The following is a 12,313-nucleotide window of genomic DNA, read 5'->3' on the forward strand; positions in this document are numbered from 1 at the left end:
AAGTCTTGCTAGCAAATCTTCAAAAATTCTCTCTTGTGTGGGGTTTTTTTTTTTTTGGTCTCCTTCTGTTCTGGGATTCCCATCACATGTTAATTATTCCTCTTCATAGTGTCCCACATAATACTTAGGCTTTCTTCATTTTTTTTTTCTCATTCTTTTTTCTGGTTGTTCCTCAAACAAATTGGTACCAAGGATTTGTCTTCTACTTCACAGTTTCTTTCTTCCATTGTTTTAATTCTCTTTCTGTGTCCTTTGATGGAGTTATCTACTTCTGATATTTTATTGTTAATCTCCTGAATTTCTGGTTGCTGTTATTGTATGATTTCTATTTATCATTTTGTTCTTGTATTGTTTTCCTGCCCCTTTATTTTGGTCATTCAGTTGAGCCATCATGCCTTGTTTCTTTATATGATTTGATATTGACTGCTGTCTCTAAGGCTTTAAGGCATTGCTTTATTTATTTATGATTTTTTTCTTTTGTTTTGATTCATCAGTGTGGCTGGGTCAGCTGTGCTTTGGTGATCGCTCATGTGGCGGCACAGGGACGTTCACTTCCTGCCCCCAGTTGAACGTGGCAACAGGAGGCAGGGCAAGCCCTCGATGGCTGTTCCCTGTGTGTGAGACGGCTGAGGGTGCACTGGGCAGGCACTATCCAGCGTACGGGAATGCTCACAGTTACTCACCAGGGCGGGAGACAGGCAAGGAGCAAGGCAGGCATCTGGTGGACGCTGAGGCGCTCCTTCTGTTGAGGGTGGTTGGGCAGTCATCTGGAGGTTACTCACTTTCCCAGCGATGACTAAATGTCAAGATCAGTATTTTGGATGGTGACTGAGATTTACTCGAGACCTATAGCAATAGAAGTATTTAAGTGACTTAGCCAATATCACACAGACCGTGATTCCATTTTAAATTAAAATTTAAAATTTTCTAGTAGCCACATTAAAAAAGTAAAAGGAAACAAGTCAATGTTAATGTTTTATTTAGCCCAAATATATCCAAAATCTTTGTGCTTTAACATGTAATTAGTGGAAAAATTATTAATGACATATTATACTTTTTTTTTCCTCTTTTTTTTCACTTGTTCAAAATCTAATCTGTATTTTGTACTTAAATAAACACATCTCACTTTGGATCGCCACATTTCAAATTTTCAATAGCTACACGTGGCTTGTGGCTACCTTGCAGGGTAGCCCAGGTCTTGCCCCAGGTATGTCTCAGTCTTTTCTCTTCTTTCCCTCCTCCTGTTAATTTGTGGCTCTAAGCTTTGCCTGCTCGTTCATGAACTTTATTCCTCCTCTCTCTTGCTGCCCCCAGTTCAGCTTGAATTTACTGTGGCTTATTCCTGGAGTGTCTCTGAATTATGATGTCAGCTATTTCTCTTCTAAAACTGATGACTGTTTTTCAGTAAAGGGCTGATGTCTTGGTAAAAGAGTCTCAAGGACACTATTGTCTAGAAACAAGCCTCTTCCTAGAATGTTTCTATTTCTTCTCTTTGAGGGGGAGTCCATTGAAATGGAGGCTGTTTATTCTGTTTTTTGCATGTTGGGAACAGTGAATTTTATTTTGAATTGTAGAAATAAGTGGGACTGTCAGGTAGAAAGGGGGAGAGAGGGAGGGAGGAAAGCAGAGAGACAGATAGTGAGAATGACTATCGGGCTTAAAATATTGGAAAGTAAAATATGTACCTGTTGCAGACAGTAAGTTTGTATTCACAAAATTCTCTTAGAAAACTGATTGAACTGCAGGGTTCAGTCTATCTCCAGTGCTGTGCTGCTAAGGTAAGTTACTTTCTGTTTATGCAAGATCAACCACTTGTATACACACACATACGCATCTAATAGAAATAATTTCAAAGTAATTTTATTTAATATGATTTCAACTTTTTATTGCAGAAAACTGTGTACAGTTGACAAAAATTCCACTGAAGTTATTTAAGATTATAAATTTAAAATATAACCTTTCGTATATTGATATGCACTGGCGTATTTCATTTTTTGATAGAAACTGAGAAGATGAAAAATCTCATTATTTACCTAAAGAGGCCTGTAACTATCGGTGACAAAGAAGTGATGAAAACAGAAATCCAATTTGATTTGGAATACAACATATCACAAGTTGCCATTAAAGCTTTAGGAGAAGAGAGTCAGGTGACAGGTTTAATTCTTTTTTGATTATTTGAATATGTCTTAGTATGTTTTCATGTCTCTTAAATTTCCTCACGGGGTTTTGATGTGAACGTTTGGTCAGGCAGAAGGCTGATATTTTGAATACTATGTAATAAGAATTGAGAGTTCTGGGTTCAAATCCCACTTCTTCATTTTCATGTAGCATCTGTCTTAGCTGTGTAGGACACAGACCCTCTTTGTGCCTCAAAATGCTTCATTCCATTTGTTGTGAACGAATGAAATCTTTTCTGGGATAATGTCACCTGTTTGCTACATCCTTGCTGATGTCCTGAGGGTACTGTCTGTGGGCTTCCTGGTGCTTCCTTCTCTCTCAGCTCCTATTGGACTCAAGGGAATGACTAGGGGTAGGGTTTCTTAGGGAGGTTCCCCAAAGTTCTCCAACTGGTCTTATTTTGTGGCAATGATCTGGCGTGTTATAGATTCCTACTGTACGCCGTAGGGTTTTCAGTGCCTGTTTTTTTGGCAGCAGATGGCCAGGCCTTTCTTCTGAGGCATCTCTGGGTAGACTTGAACTTTCAACGTTTTGGCTAGTAGCTGATTGCTAGTGCATTAACCATTTGCACTATCCATAGATTGTCTGTCTGTCTCTATATGTATTCACACACGCACACGCATACACACACACGAACAAAAACACACACACAAAAGATTACTGCTTTTAAAAGTGGTTTTGGCTTGCATTTCAGATGTTGCCTAAACAGAAAGAAGTTTCCTCAGAATTTATTGGTAAGTTTGAAAAAGAAGACTGAGACTCTTAGTAACCAGGAGAAAAGAGACAGGTATATTGGGGAATAATAAAATTCTTACTCTGAATATTCTATAAAAGCAATACTAAAACCCTAGCTGGAAGAGTTCACTGAAAACCTATGGGCATATAAGAATAATAAATTGTATTATTTTTTCTTTGGAGCAGCTAGTAGCCTTGAGTTGTTTTCCCCACCTGATAAAATCTCTCTTGTGGGTCAGTTGGAAATGAGAAAGGAGGAAAATGGTGGGAGGAGGGAGGTCACAGGTCCTTCCAGATACTGCTGAAGTCATTATAAGAAGGGCTTAGCTCACCTGCCACAAGGCAGGCCCTGCATTACTAGATCATGTGTGTCTTGTGAGGAGAATCCCTAGGTGGTTTTTCAGAGTACCAGTAGAGTTTTGGTTTTAGGTTTGAGGTAGAACCTTTTTTCCACTCTTACCAAAGGATGGCTCTGTCAGCCATGTGTGACCTGCAAAGAGCAATTAGAGAGTATGCTGGCGTGGAACATGGTTATTATTATTCTTTAATGCTCTTTTCTTAATACATATAGTCAAGGCAGAAGAATCCCCCGTCCTAGATGGAGGTGACCAATGCCTAATAACTCTTCGTTTTCATGGCCCGAATGAGCCATCTGTGAGTACGGGGGGCTGGGAGGCAAGGTTCTGAACTTCGTCCACTAGGATGCTGGTACATAGAAGCCTCCTCTCCTGGCTTCTTCACCATTTTTTCCTGTGAGACCATCTCTCTCCTATTTGACCATCCCCTCCTGTAGACTATTTTTGCCTGTCATGTTTATGGTATTCTCTTCTCTCATTCAACTCGGCTCTCCAGCTTGAGTTGGCTGCCCTCTGCCTTTGAGATCTGGATATTGAGATGTAGGGAGAGGAGCCTAGTGTTGGGAGGATAGAAAGTGGAGGTAAGAGCTATTTTATAGGTAGCCCTGGGAGGGTTAAACAAAAATGTACATAAAGCAGCTAACTCAGTGCTTGGCACATATAGGTTCTTAGTCCATTCTACATTTTCTTACAGGAGTACATTATACAGATGGGTGATGATAGTGTCATGATTTTTTAACAACACATCAGAGATTATTTTTCCAGACAGTCATCTTTAAAGCAGTCTCCTTGGGAAGTTGCATGCTTAGCCCAACAATACAGATATTGTTGGAGATGTTTTTGTATGCCTTCCTGTGGTATCTACCTTAGAAACGGGGACACATTCTGTGATTATCTTTGATAGCGATTATCTTCTCCTGAGGGTGGATATGAATTTCTTTGGAAGAGTCAACAGTCATGTGGAGCCAAATCTAATGAATATAGGGGCCAGTATTTCAGTGTTCAGTGGAGATGCTTTTCTTATCGGGTGTAAAGTGGCCCTGAAAGAATTTCAAAAAAGGAGCTACAAGGGTACAGAACTAAATATATGTATATATATCTGTATATATTTGCAGCAAACAAATAGAGCTGATAGTCCATCTGGAAAATCAAAACTGGAGGATCCCCAACAAGGTCAGATATTTTTTACCGATCGTAAATACGACCTGGATGGCATTTTAAGATGTTTACTTGAGATGCTTAACAATTTTTGTTTTTAATTTTCATGGTTAGAAGTTACGGCAAAACTTGAATTTTCTTCAGAATCACAAGAACCATTTGATACAATTCAGATTCCAAAACTAAATAGCATCTCTAGGTAAGTGATTTTAAAAACAAATAAACCATTGAGATCATTTGTTAATATGAGAACTACAAGTTGACTAAGTCTCTTAAGTTTTCTCCCTCTCCTGCACCTAGTCATTCCCATACAATGAGAGAGCATTCTGTGCCATTTTTTTAAAATCGTACTTTAGATGAAGGTTTACAGAACAAGCTAGCTTCTCATTAAAGAGTTAGTACACGTATTATTTTGTGACGTTGGTTACCAACCCATGACATGTCAATACTCTGTCTCCCTTCTTGACCTTAGGTTCCCTATTACCAGCTTTCTTGTCCCCTCCTGCCTTCTAGTCTTTGCCCCTGGGTTGGTGTGCCCCTTTAGTCTTGTTTTATGGGCCTGTCTAGTCTTTGGGTGAAGGGTGAACCTCAGGAGTGACTTCACTACTGAGCTAAAAGGGTTTCCGGGACCATACTCTTGGGGTTTCTCCAGTCTTTTATCAAGCTAGTAAGTCTGGCCTTTTTTTGTTGTTGTTGTGAGTTAGAATTTTGTTCTACATTTTTCTTCAGCTCTGTCTTGGACCCTCCATTTGTGATCCCTGTCAGAGCAGTTAGTGGCGGTAGCCGGGCACCATCCAGTTTTACTGGACTCACTCTGGTGGAGGCTGTAGTAGGTGTGGTCCTCTAGTCCTCTGGACTAATTTTTCCCTTTTGTCTTTAGTTTTCTTCGTTCTCCCTTGTTCCTGAAGGGGTGAGACCCATGGAGTATCTTAGATGGCTGCATATAAGCTTTTAAGACCCCAGATGCTACTCACTAAAGTAGAATATGTAGAACATTTTCTTTATCAACTATGTTATGCCAGTTGAGCTAGATGTTCCCCAAGACCATAGTCACCACAGCCTTCAGACCAGTAATTCAGTCCCTCAGGGAGCCTGGATGTGTCTGTAGAGCTTCCGTGATCTTGCCTTGGACAAATTGTGCTGGCTTCCGCAGTATTGTGTACTGTCTTACCTGTCACCAAAGTTACCACTTAACTTTTGTCTAGTTAGTGTTTTTCCATTCCCAACCCTCCCCTCCCTCGTAGTCATCAAAGATTGTTTCTTTTTGTGTGTAAAACTTTTCATGAGTTTTTATAGTAGTGGTCTCATGTGATATTTGTCCTTTTGTGATTTACTTATTTCACTCAGCATAATGCCTTCCAGATTCATCCATGAAGTGAGATGTTTCACAGATTCATCATTGTTCTTTATCATTGTATGGTACTCCATTGTGTGTATGTACCATAGTTTGTTTATCCATTCATCTGTTGATGGGCATCTAGGTTGTTTCCATCTTTTTCTATTGTGAACAACGCAGCAGTGGACATGGGTACGCATCTCTCTATTCACCTGACGGCTCTTATTTCTCTAGGACATATTCCTAGGAGTGGGATTGCTGGATCATATGATACTTCTATTTTTAGCTTTCTAAGGAAGAGTCATATCGTTTTCCAAAATGATTGTATCATTTCGCATTCCCACCAGCAGTGCATAAGAGTTCCAATCTCCACGCAGCCCCTCCAACATTTGTCATTTTCTGGTTTTTTTGATTCGTGCCAGTAATGCCTGGGTGAGATGGTATCTCATTGTGGTTTTGATACGCATTTCTCTACTGGCTAATGATCGTGAGCATTTCCTCATGTGTCTGTTAGCGCTTGAATATCTTCTTTGGTGAAGTGTCTGTCCATTTCTTTTGCCCATTTTTTAATTGGACTGTTTGTCTTTTTTGTAGAGCTGTTGGATTTTCCTGTAGATTTTAGAGATTAGACCTTTGTCGGATTTGTTATACCCCCAAATTTTTTCCCAGTCTGTAGCTTCTCTTTTTACTCTTTTGGTGAAGTCTTTTGATGAGTGTGTTTAATTTTTAGAAGGTCTCAGTTATCTAGCTTATCTTATGAAGTTTATGTGTTGTTAGTTATGGTTCGTATCCTGTTAATGCCATGTATTAGGGCCTCTAGCATTGATCCATTTTTTTTTCTTCTATGATCTTTATAGTTTTTGATTTATATTTAGGTCTTTGATCAATTTTGAATTAGTTTTGGTGTATTATTTGAGATATGGGTTCTGTTTCATTTGCTGATTGACATCCAGTTTTACCAGCATCATATGTTAAATAGACTGTGTTTTCCTGATTTGATGGACTTTGGGCCTTTGTAGAAGATCAAGTGACCTTAGGTGGATGAATTTACACCTGGGTTCTCCATTCTTCTCCATTGGTCATTGTATCAGTACCAGCCTGTTTTGACTACCATAGCTGTGTGGTAGGTTCTAAGGTCAGGTAGTGCAAGTCTTCCTACTTTTTTCTTCTTCAATAGTGCCTTACTTATCCCAGGCCTCTTCCCTTTCCATATAAAGTTAATGATCAGTTTTTCCATCTCTTTAAAGAATGCTGTTGGTATTTGGATTGGAATTGCATTGTATTTGTAGATTGCTTTGAGTAGAATTGACATTGTCACCATGTTGAATCTACCTATCCATGAGCATGGAATGTTTTTCCATTTATGTAGGCCTCTTTTTATTTCTTGCAGTAGTGCTTTGTAGTTTTCTTTGTATAGATCTTTTACTTGACTAGTAAGATTTATTCCTAAGTATTTTATTAAAAAAAAATTTTTTTTTTATTATAAATGATATTGTTTTTCTGATTACCTTTTTCTCATTCTCTTTATTGATGTATAAGACTTCAACTGACTTTTGTATTTTTATCTTGTATTGTGCTACTATGCTGAATCTTTCTTCTAGTTCCAGTAGTTTTCTTGTGGAGTCCTTTGGGTTTTCTATGTACAGTTCACATCATCCACAAAAAGGGACAGTTTTACTTCTTCATTACCAATTTGGATGTCCCTTATTTCTTTTTCTTACCTTATTGCTCTAGCTTCGAATCCACCAGGCGCTCCTTGAAAACTCTGTGGGGCAGTTCTACTCTGTCCTATAGGGTCGGTATGAGTCGAAATCGACTCAGTGGCAGTGGGTTTGGTTTTTTTTGTCATTGCTGTACCTAGGACTTCAGCACAAGGTTAAATAGGAGCAGTAATAATGGGCATCCTTGTCCTGTTCCTCTTCTCAAGGGGAGTATTTTCAGCCTCTCTCCATTCAGAATGATTTTAGCTGTTGGTTGTATAGATGCCCTTAATTATGTTGAGGAATTTTAGTGAGAGTTCTTTTATCAGAAATGGGTGTGGGAATTTCTCAAATCCCTCTTCTGCTTCAACTGAGATGATCATGTGTTTCTTTTATTTATATGGTGAACTACCGTGATTGATTTTCTAATATTGAACCATCCTTGCATACCTAGTATGAATCCTACATGGTTGTGGTGTATTTTTTTTTTTTTGGATATGATGCTGAGTTTTATTGTTTGGAATTTGGTTGAGAATTTTTACATCTATGTTCATGAGAGATATTGGTTTGTAATTTTCTTTTTGTGTGGTGTCTGTGCCTCGTTTTGGTATCAGGGTTATGCTGGCTTTGTAGAATGAATTTGGAAGTATCCCTTCCTTTTCTATATTCTGAAATAGTTTGAGTAGTACTGGTGTAAACTGTTCTCTGAATGTTTGGTAGAATTCTCCAGTGAAACCATCTGGGCCAGGGCTTTTTGTATTGGGAGTTTTTTAAATTACCTTTTCAGCCTCTTCCCTTGTTATGGATCTGTTCAGATTTTCAATATCATTTGGTGTTAGTTTGGGTAGGTAGTGTGTTTCTAGAATTTGTCCATTTCCTCTAGGTTTTCAAATTTGTTCAGGATAGCTTTTCATAGTACTCTGTTATGATCCTTTTTATTTCAGTTAGGTCTGTTGTAGTGTCACCCATTTCATTCCTTATTTGGGTTCTTTGTATCCTCTCCTGTTTTTCTTTTGTCAGTTTGGCCAGTGGTTTGTCGATTTTGTTGATCCTTTCACAGAACCAACTTTTGGTTTATTGATTCTTTCTATTGTTTTTCTATTCTCTGTTTCACTTATTTCTGCTCCGATCTTTCTTCTGGTGGCTGTGGGCTTCTTTCGCTGTTCTCTTTTTATTTGTTTGAGTTGTGTAACTAATGATGTCATTCTGTCCCTTTCTTCATTTTTGATGTGTGCATCTATTGCTATAAATTGGCCTCTGAGCAGTGCCTTTGCTGTGTTCCAAAGGTTTTGGTATGATGTGGTTTCATTCTCGTTTGATTCTAGGAATTTTTCGATTCCATCTTTGATTTCTTTTATTACCCAGTGGTTTTTAAGCAGGGTGTTATTCAGTTTCCATGTAACTGATTTTTTTTTCCTGGCTCTTCCTGTTGTTAGTTTCTACTTTGGTGGCATTATGATCAGAGAAGATACTTTGTATTGTCTCAGTGTTTTGGATTTTATTGAGGGTTGCTTGGTGGCCTAAGATGTGGTCTGTTCTGGAGGTCTGTCCATGTGCACTGGAAAAGAGTGTATACTTTGTAGCTGTTGGGTGGAGTGTTCTATATACGTGTATGAGGTCAAATTGGCTGATTCTAGCCTTTAAATCTTCTGTATCTTTGTCACGTTTCTTTCTAGATGTTCTGACCTTTATGAGAGTGATGTGTTGAAGTCTCCTATTATTATTATGGAACTATCAGTTTCTCTTTTTAGTGCTGTTAGAGTTTGTTTTATATATTTTGGAGCCCTGTCGTTGGGTGCGTAGGTATTTATGGTTGTGTCTTCATGATGGATTGTCAGGTTAATCATTATATAATGTCCTTCTTTGTCTTTTATGGTAGATTTTTTTTTAACGTCCATTTTGTCTGAGATTCGTATTGCCACTCTTCTTTTTCGGTAGCTGTTGGCTTGATGTTTTTTTTCCCATCCTTTGGTTTTTAATAAATTTATGTCTTTGTTTCTAACGTGTGCCTCTTGTAGACAGCATATTGATGGATCCTGTTTTTCAGTCCATTCTGTCACTCTCTGTCTCTTTATGGGTGCATTTAGACTATCTACATTCAGTGTAATTATTGATAGGTATGAGTGTATTGCTGTCATTTTGTAGTGCTTTTTTTCGTGATGCTGATGTTTTCTTTGTTCCTCTTACTCTCCTGTGCTGAGTTCCTTTTGTTTGTGGATTTTTTTTTTCATTTCTTTTGTTTTTGTAGATTTTGTGTTTACTGAGACTTTGTTTCTTTTTTTCTTTATTTTGATGAGTAGGTTTGTGAACTTTTTTTGTGGTTACCTTAAAATTTACCCTTATCTTCCTAAGTTTGAACCAGTCTTTTATTACTTGGTATCAGCTTGCCTTTCTCTCCATTAGAAAGTTCTATACCTATACCATTTATTCTCTCTTTTATTCTGACATTGTTGTCATTTACAGATTAACCTCTTTGGGTCCAGGTTGTAAATCTTTTAGTTTTGATTAATCCTTGAGAGTTCTTTACCCAGGTTGGTATCTGGCTCTTGTGGTTTTGTGTCCTAGATTCAGGCTGTCGGATGATGTTTTGTTCTCTAACCAAAGGACTCCCTTTAATAATTCTTGTAAGTTTGATTTGGTTTTTACACATTCCCTTAATTTCTGTTTATCTGGAAATGTCCTAATTCATCATCTTATTTGAGCGAGAGTTTTGCAGTATGTATTTTTCTTGTTTGGCAATTTTTTTCCCTCAAGGTTTTGTGTATGTCATCCCATTGCATTCTTGTCTGCGTGGTTTCTGCCAGATAATCAGAGCTTAGTCTTCTTGTTTCTCCTCTGTATGTAACTTTTTGTTTTTCTTGAGCTGCTCTCAGGATTCATTTTTTGTCTTCGGTTTTAGTGAGTGTGATTGTGATATGTCTTGGTGATTTTCTTTTGGGGTCTGTCATGGATCGAATTGTGTCCCCAGAAATATCTGTCAAAGTAGTATGCAAGTATTTGTCTTCAATTTTCCTGAACTTGTGTTCCATTGTTTCAGACCTGCTCTTCAGACCTTCTCTGACACTGTCCATTTCTGAAATCTTGTTTATCTTTTGGATTTCTAATTGCTGTTTTTGGTATGATTTCTAGTTGTGAATTTATTTTGACATTTTTTTCCTGTATTATTTTCCTGAATTCTTCCATTGTTTTGTCTGTCTTTTCCATGATTTTGTCTATTTTTCTCCCCTCAATTTTTTCTGCTTTTTCCTTCAACTCTTGGATAGCTTTGAATATTAGAGATTTGAATTCCCTATCAGGTAGGTCTGGTACTATTTCTTCTACTGGATGGTTATCTGGTGTTTTATTCTGGATATTTACTGGAACCATCCTGTCCTTTTTTAAAATATTTTTTGATAGCGTCTGCTGTCTTTGGGACATTCAGTAGTTATCATCATTGTTTATTGCTCATAGATTTGTTTGTTTCATCCTAATTTTTTGTTTTATTTGGTTATGTGTGAGCAGACAGACTGGGCATTCTTTGTTGTTTGCTTGTCTGTGGCCATGATGCTTCTCACTACCTTGTCCAATGGGCAGGACCAGTCGCTCATCTATGGTGCAGCAGGGCAGGTCCAGTGGAAGGGGAGGGGCTGGAGTGGGTTGTTTGTGGCACTTACTGGGACTGACAAGCAGGCTGGGAGTTCAGTGCAGGGGCAAGCTCCTGTAGGCCATGCCTCTGCTGCTCAGGGGTGTGATGTTCAGCCCATGGTGCAGGTAGGTAGGAGAGGAGATTGTGATGTGTCTGATTAAGTGGGTTTGGGAAAGAAGAGAATCAGAAGACAAAAAAAAAAAAAAGAAAGTGCTGAGGGAGCCTGTCGTTGGAGTGGCATAGACCCATAGAAGCCATGTGCGGTGTCTTTCTAGTCACATGGTGAGGCACAACCTGTCAAGAAGGGACTGCTACAGCACATGCAGGTAGAAGGGCAGGAGAAAGGAAGGAATGGAAAGAGAGATAAGAACGTAGATTTAAAAAAAAAGAAGAGAAAGGCACATGTGGCTAAGCGATCAGGAGAAAGGAATGGAAGAGGAATGTAGAGAAAAAGAAGAAACTGGGAAAAAAAGAAAGATGCCAGGTGGCTGGGAGGAAGGGAAGGAAGGTAGAGAGAGACAAGAAACTGAGAAAAAAAAGTAGAAAGAAGAAAGGAAAAAAAATGCCTCAAGGGAGCCTACCAGAAATGGGTCCCTAGCCAAGTGGCACTGCACAGCCCACCCAGAAGGAGCAGAGGTAGCACACAAAGCACTAGGTGTTCAGGAGAAGGGTAAGGAAGGGAGGTAGAGAGAGACAAGAAACCAAGAAAAAAAGGAGAAAGTAAAGAATAAATAAATAAATGCCCCAGGGGAGCTTACCAGAAGCGAGTCTCCAGTGTAGTGGCACTGTGCAGCCCATCAAGAAGGACTGGAGATGACACATGGTGCCAGGTGTTCAGGAGAATGGTAAGGAAGGTAGCGAGAGAAAAGGAAGAGAGAGAGAGAGAGAGAGAAAAAAAAGGATGCCCTGAAGGAGCCCACTGGTGTGGTGGTATGGACTGGGGAAGTGGCTCCCCAGCTGCATGGCACTGTACAGCCTATCTAGAAGGAGCAGAGGTGGCACACAGCACCAGATGTTTAGGAGAAAAGAAGGGAAGGATGGTAGAGAGAGATAAGAAATCAAGAAAAGGAAAAAACATTGCCAAGGGAGCCCACTGGCTTGGTGGCATCGACCAGGAAGTGACTCTGAAGCCACTAGGCACTGTGCGGCCCATCTAGAAGGGGCAGAGATGGCACACAGTATCAGGTATTAAGGAGGCAGGAAAAGAGGGAAAATAGAGAGAGAC

At 39.1% G+C, this 12,313-nt stretch overlaps 1 protein-coding gene across 1 annotated transcript in view; it reads left to right on the forward strand.

Annotated features, from left to right (window-relative positions):
• SYCP2L (synaptonemal complex protein 2 like) overlaps positions 1 to 12,313 on the forward strand; it is an 87,151-nt gene that overhangs the window by 32,840 nt on the left and 41,998 nt on the right. The window contains exons 16-18 of the mRNA XM_049855290.1: positions 2,002 to 2,147; positions 2,873 to 2,912; positions 4,542 to 4,626. Coding sequence (XP_049711247.1) covers positions 2,002 to 2,147; positions 2,873 to 2,912; positions 4,542 to 4,626 — 271 coding nt within the window. The remainder of the gene's footprint in view (positions 1 to 2,001; positions 2,148 to 2,872; positions 2,913 to 4,541; positions 4,627 to 12,313) is intronic.

Source organism: Elephas maximus, chromosome 1, assembly GCF_024166365.1.
Source record: "Elephas maximus indicus isolate mEleMax1 chromosome 1, mEleMax1 primary haplotype, whole genome shotgun sequence".
NCBI lineage: Eukaryota > Metazoa > Chordata > Mammalia > Proboscidea > Elephantidae > Elephas > Elephas maximus.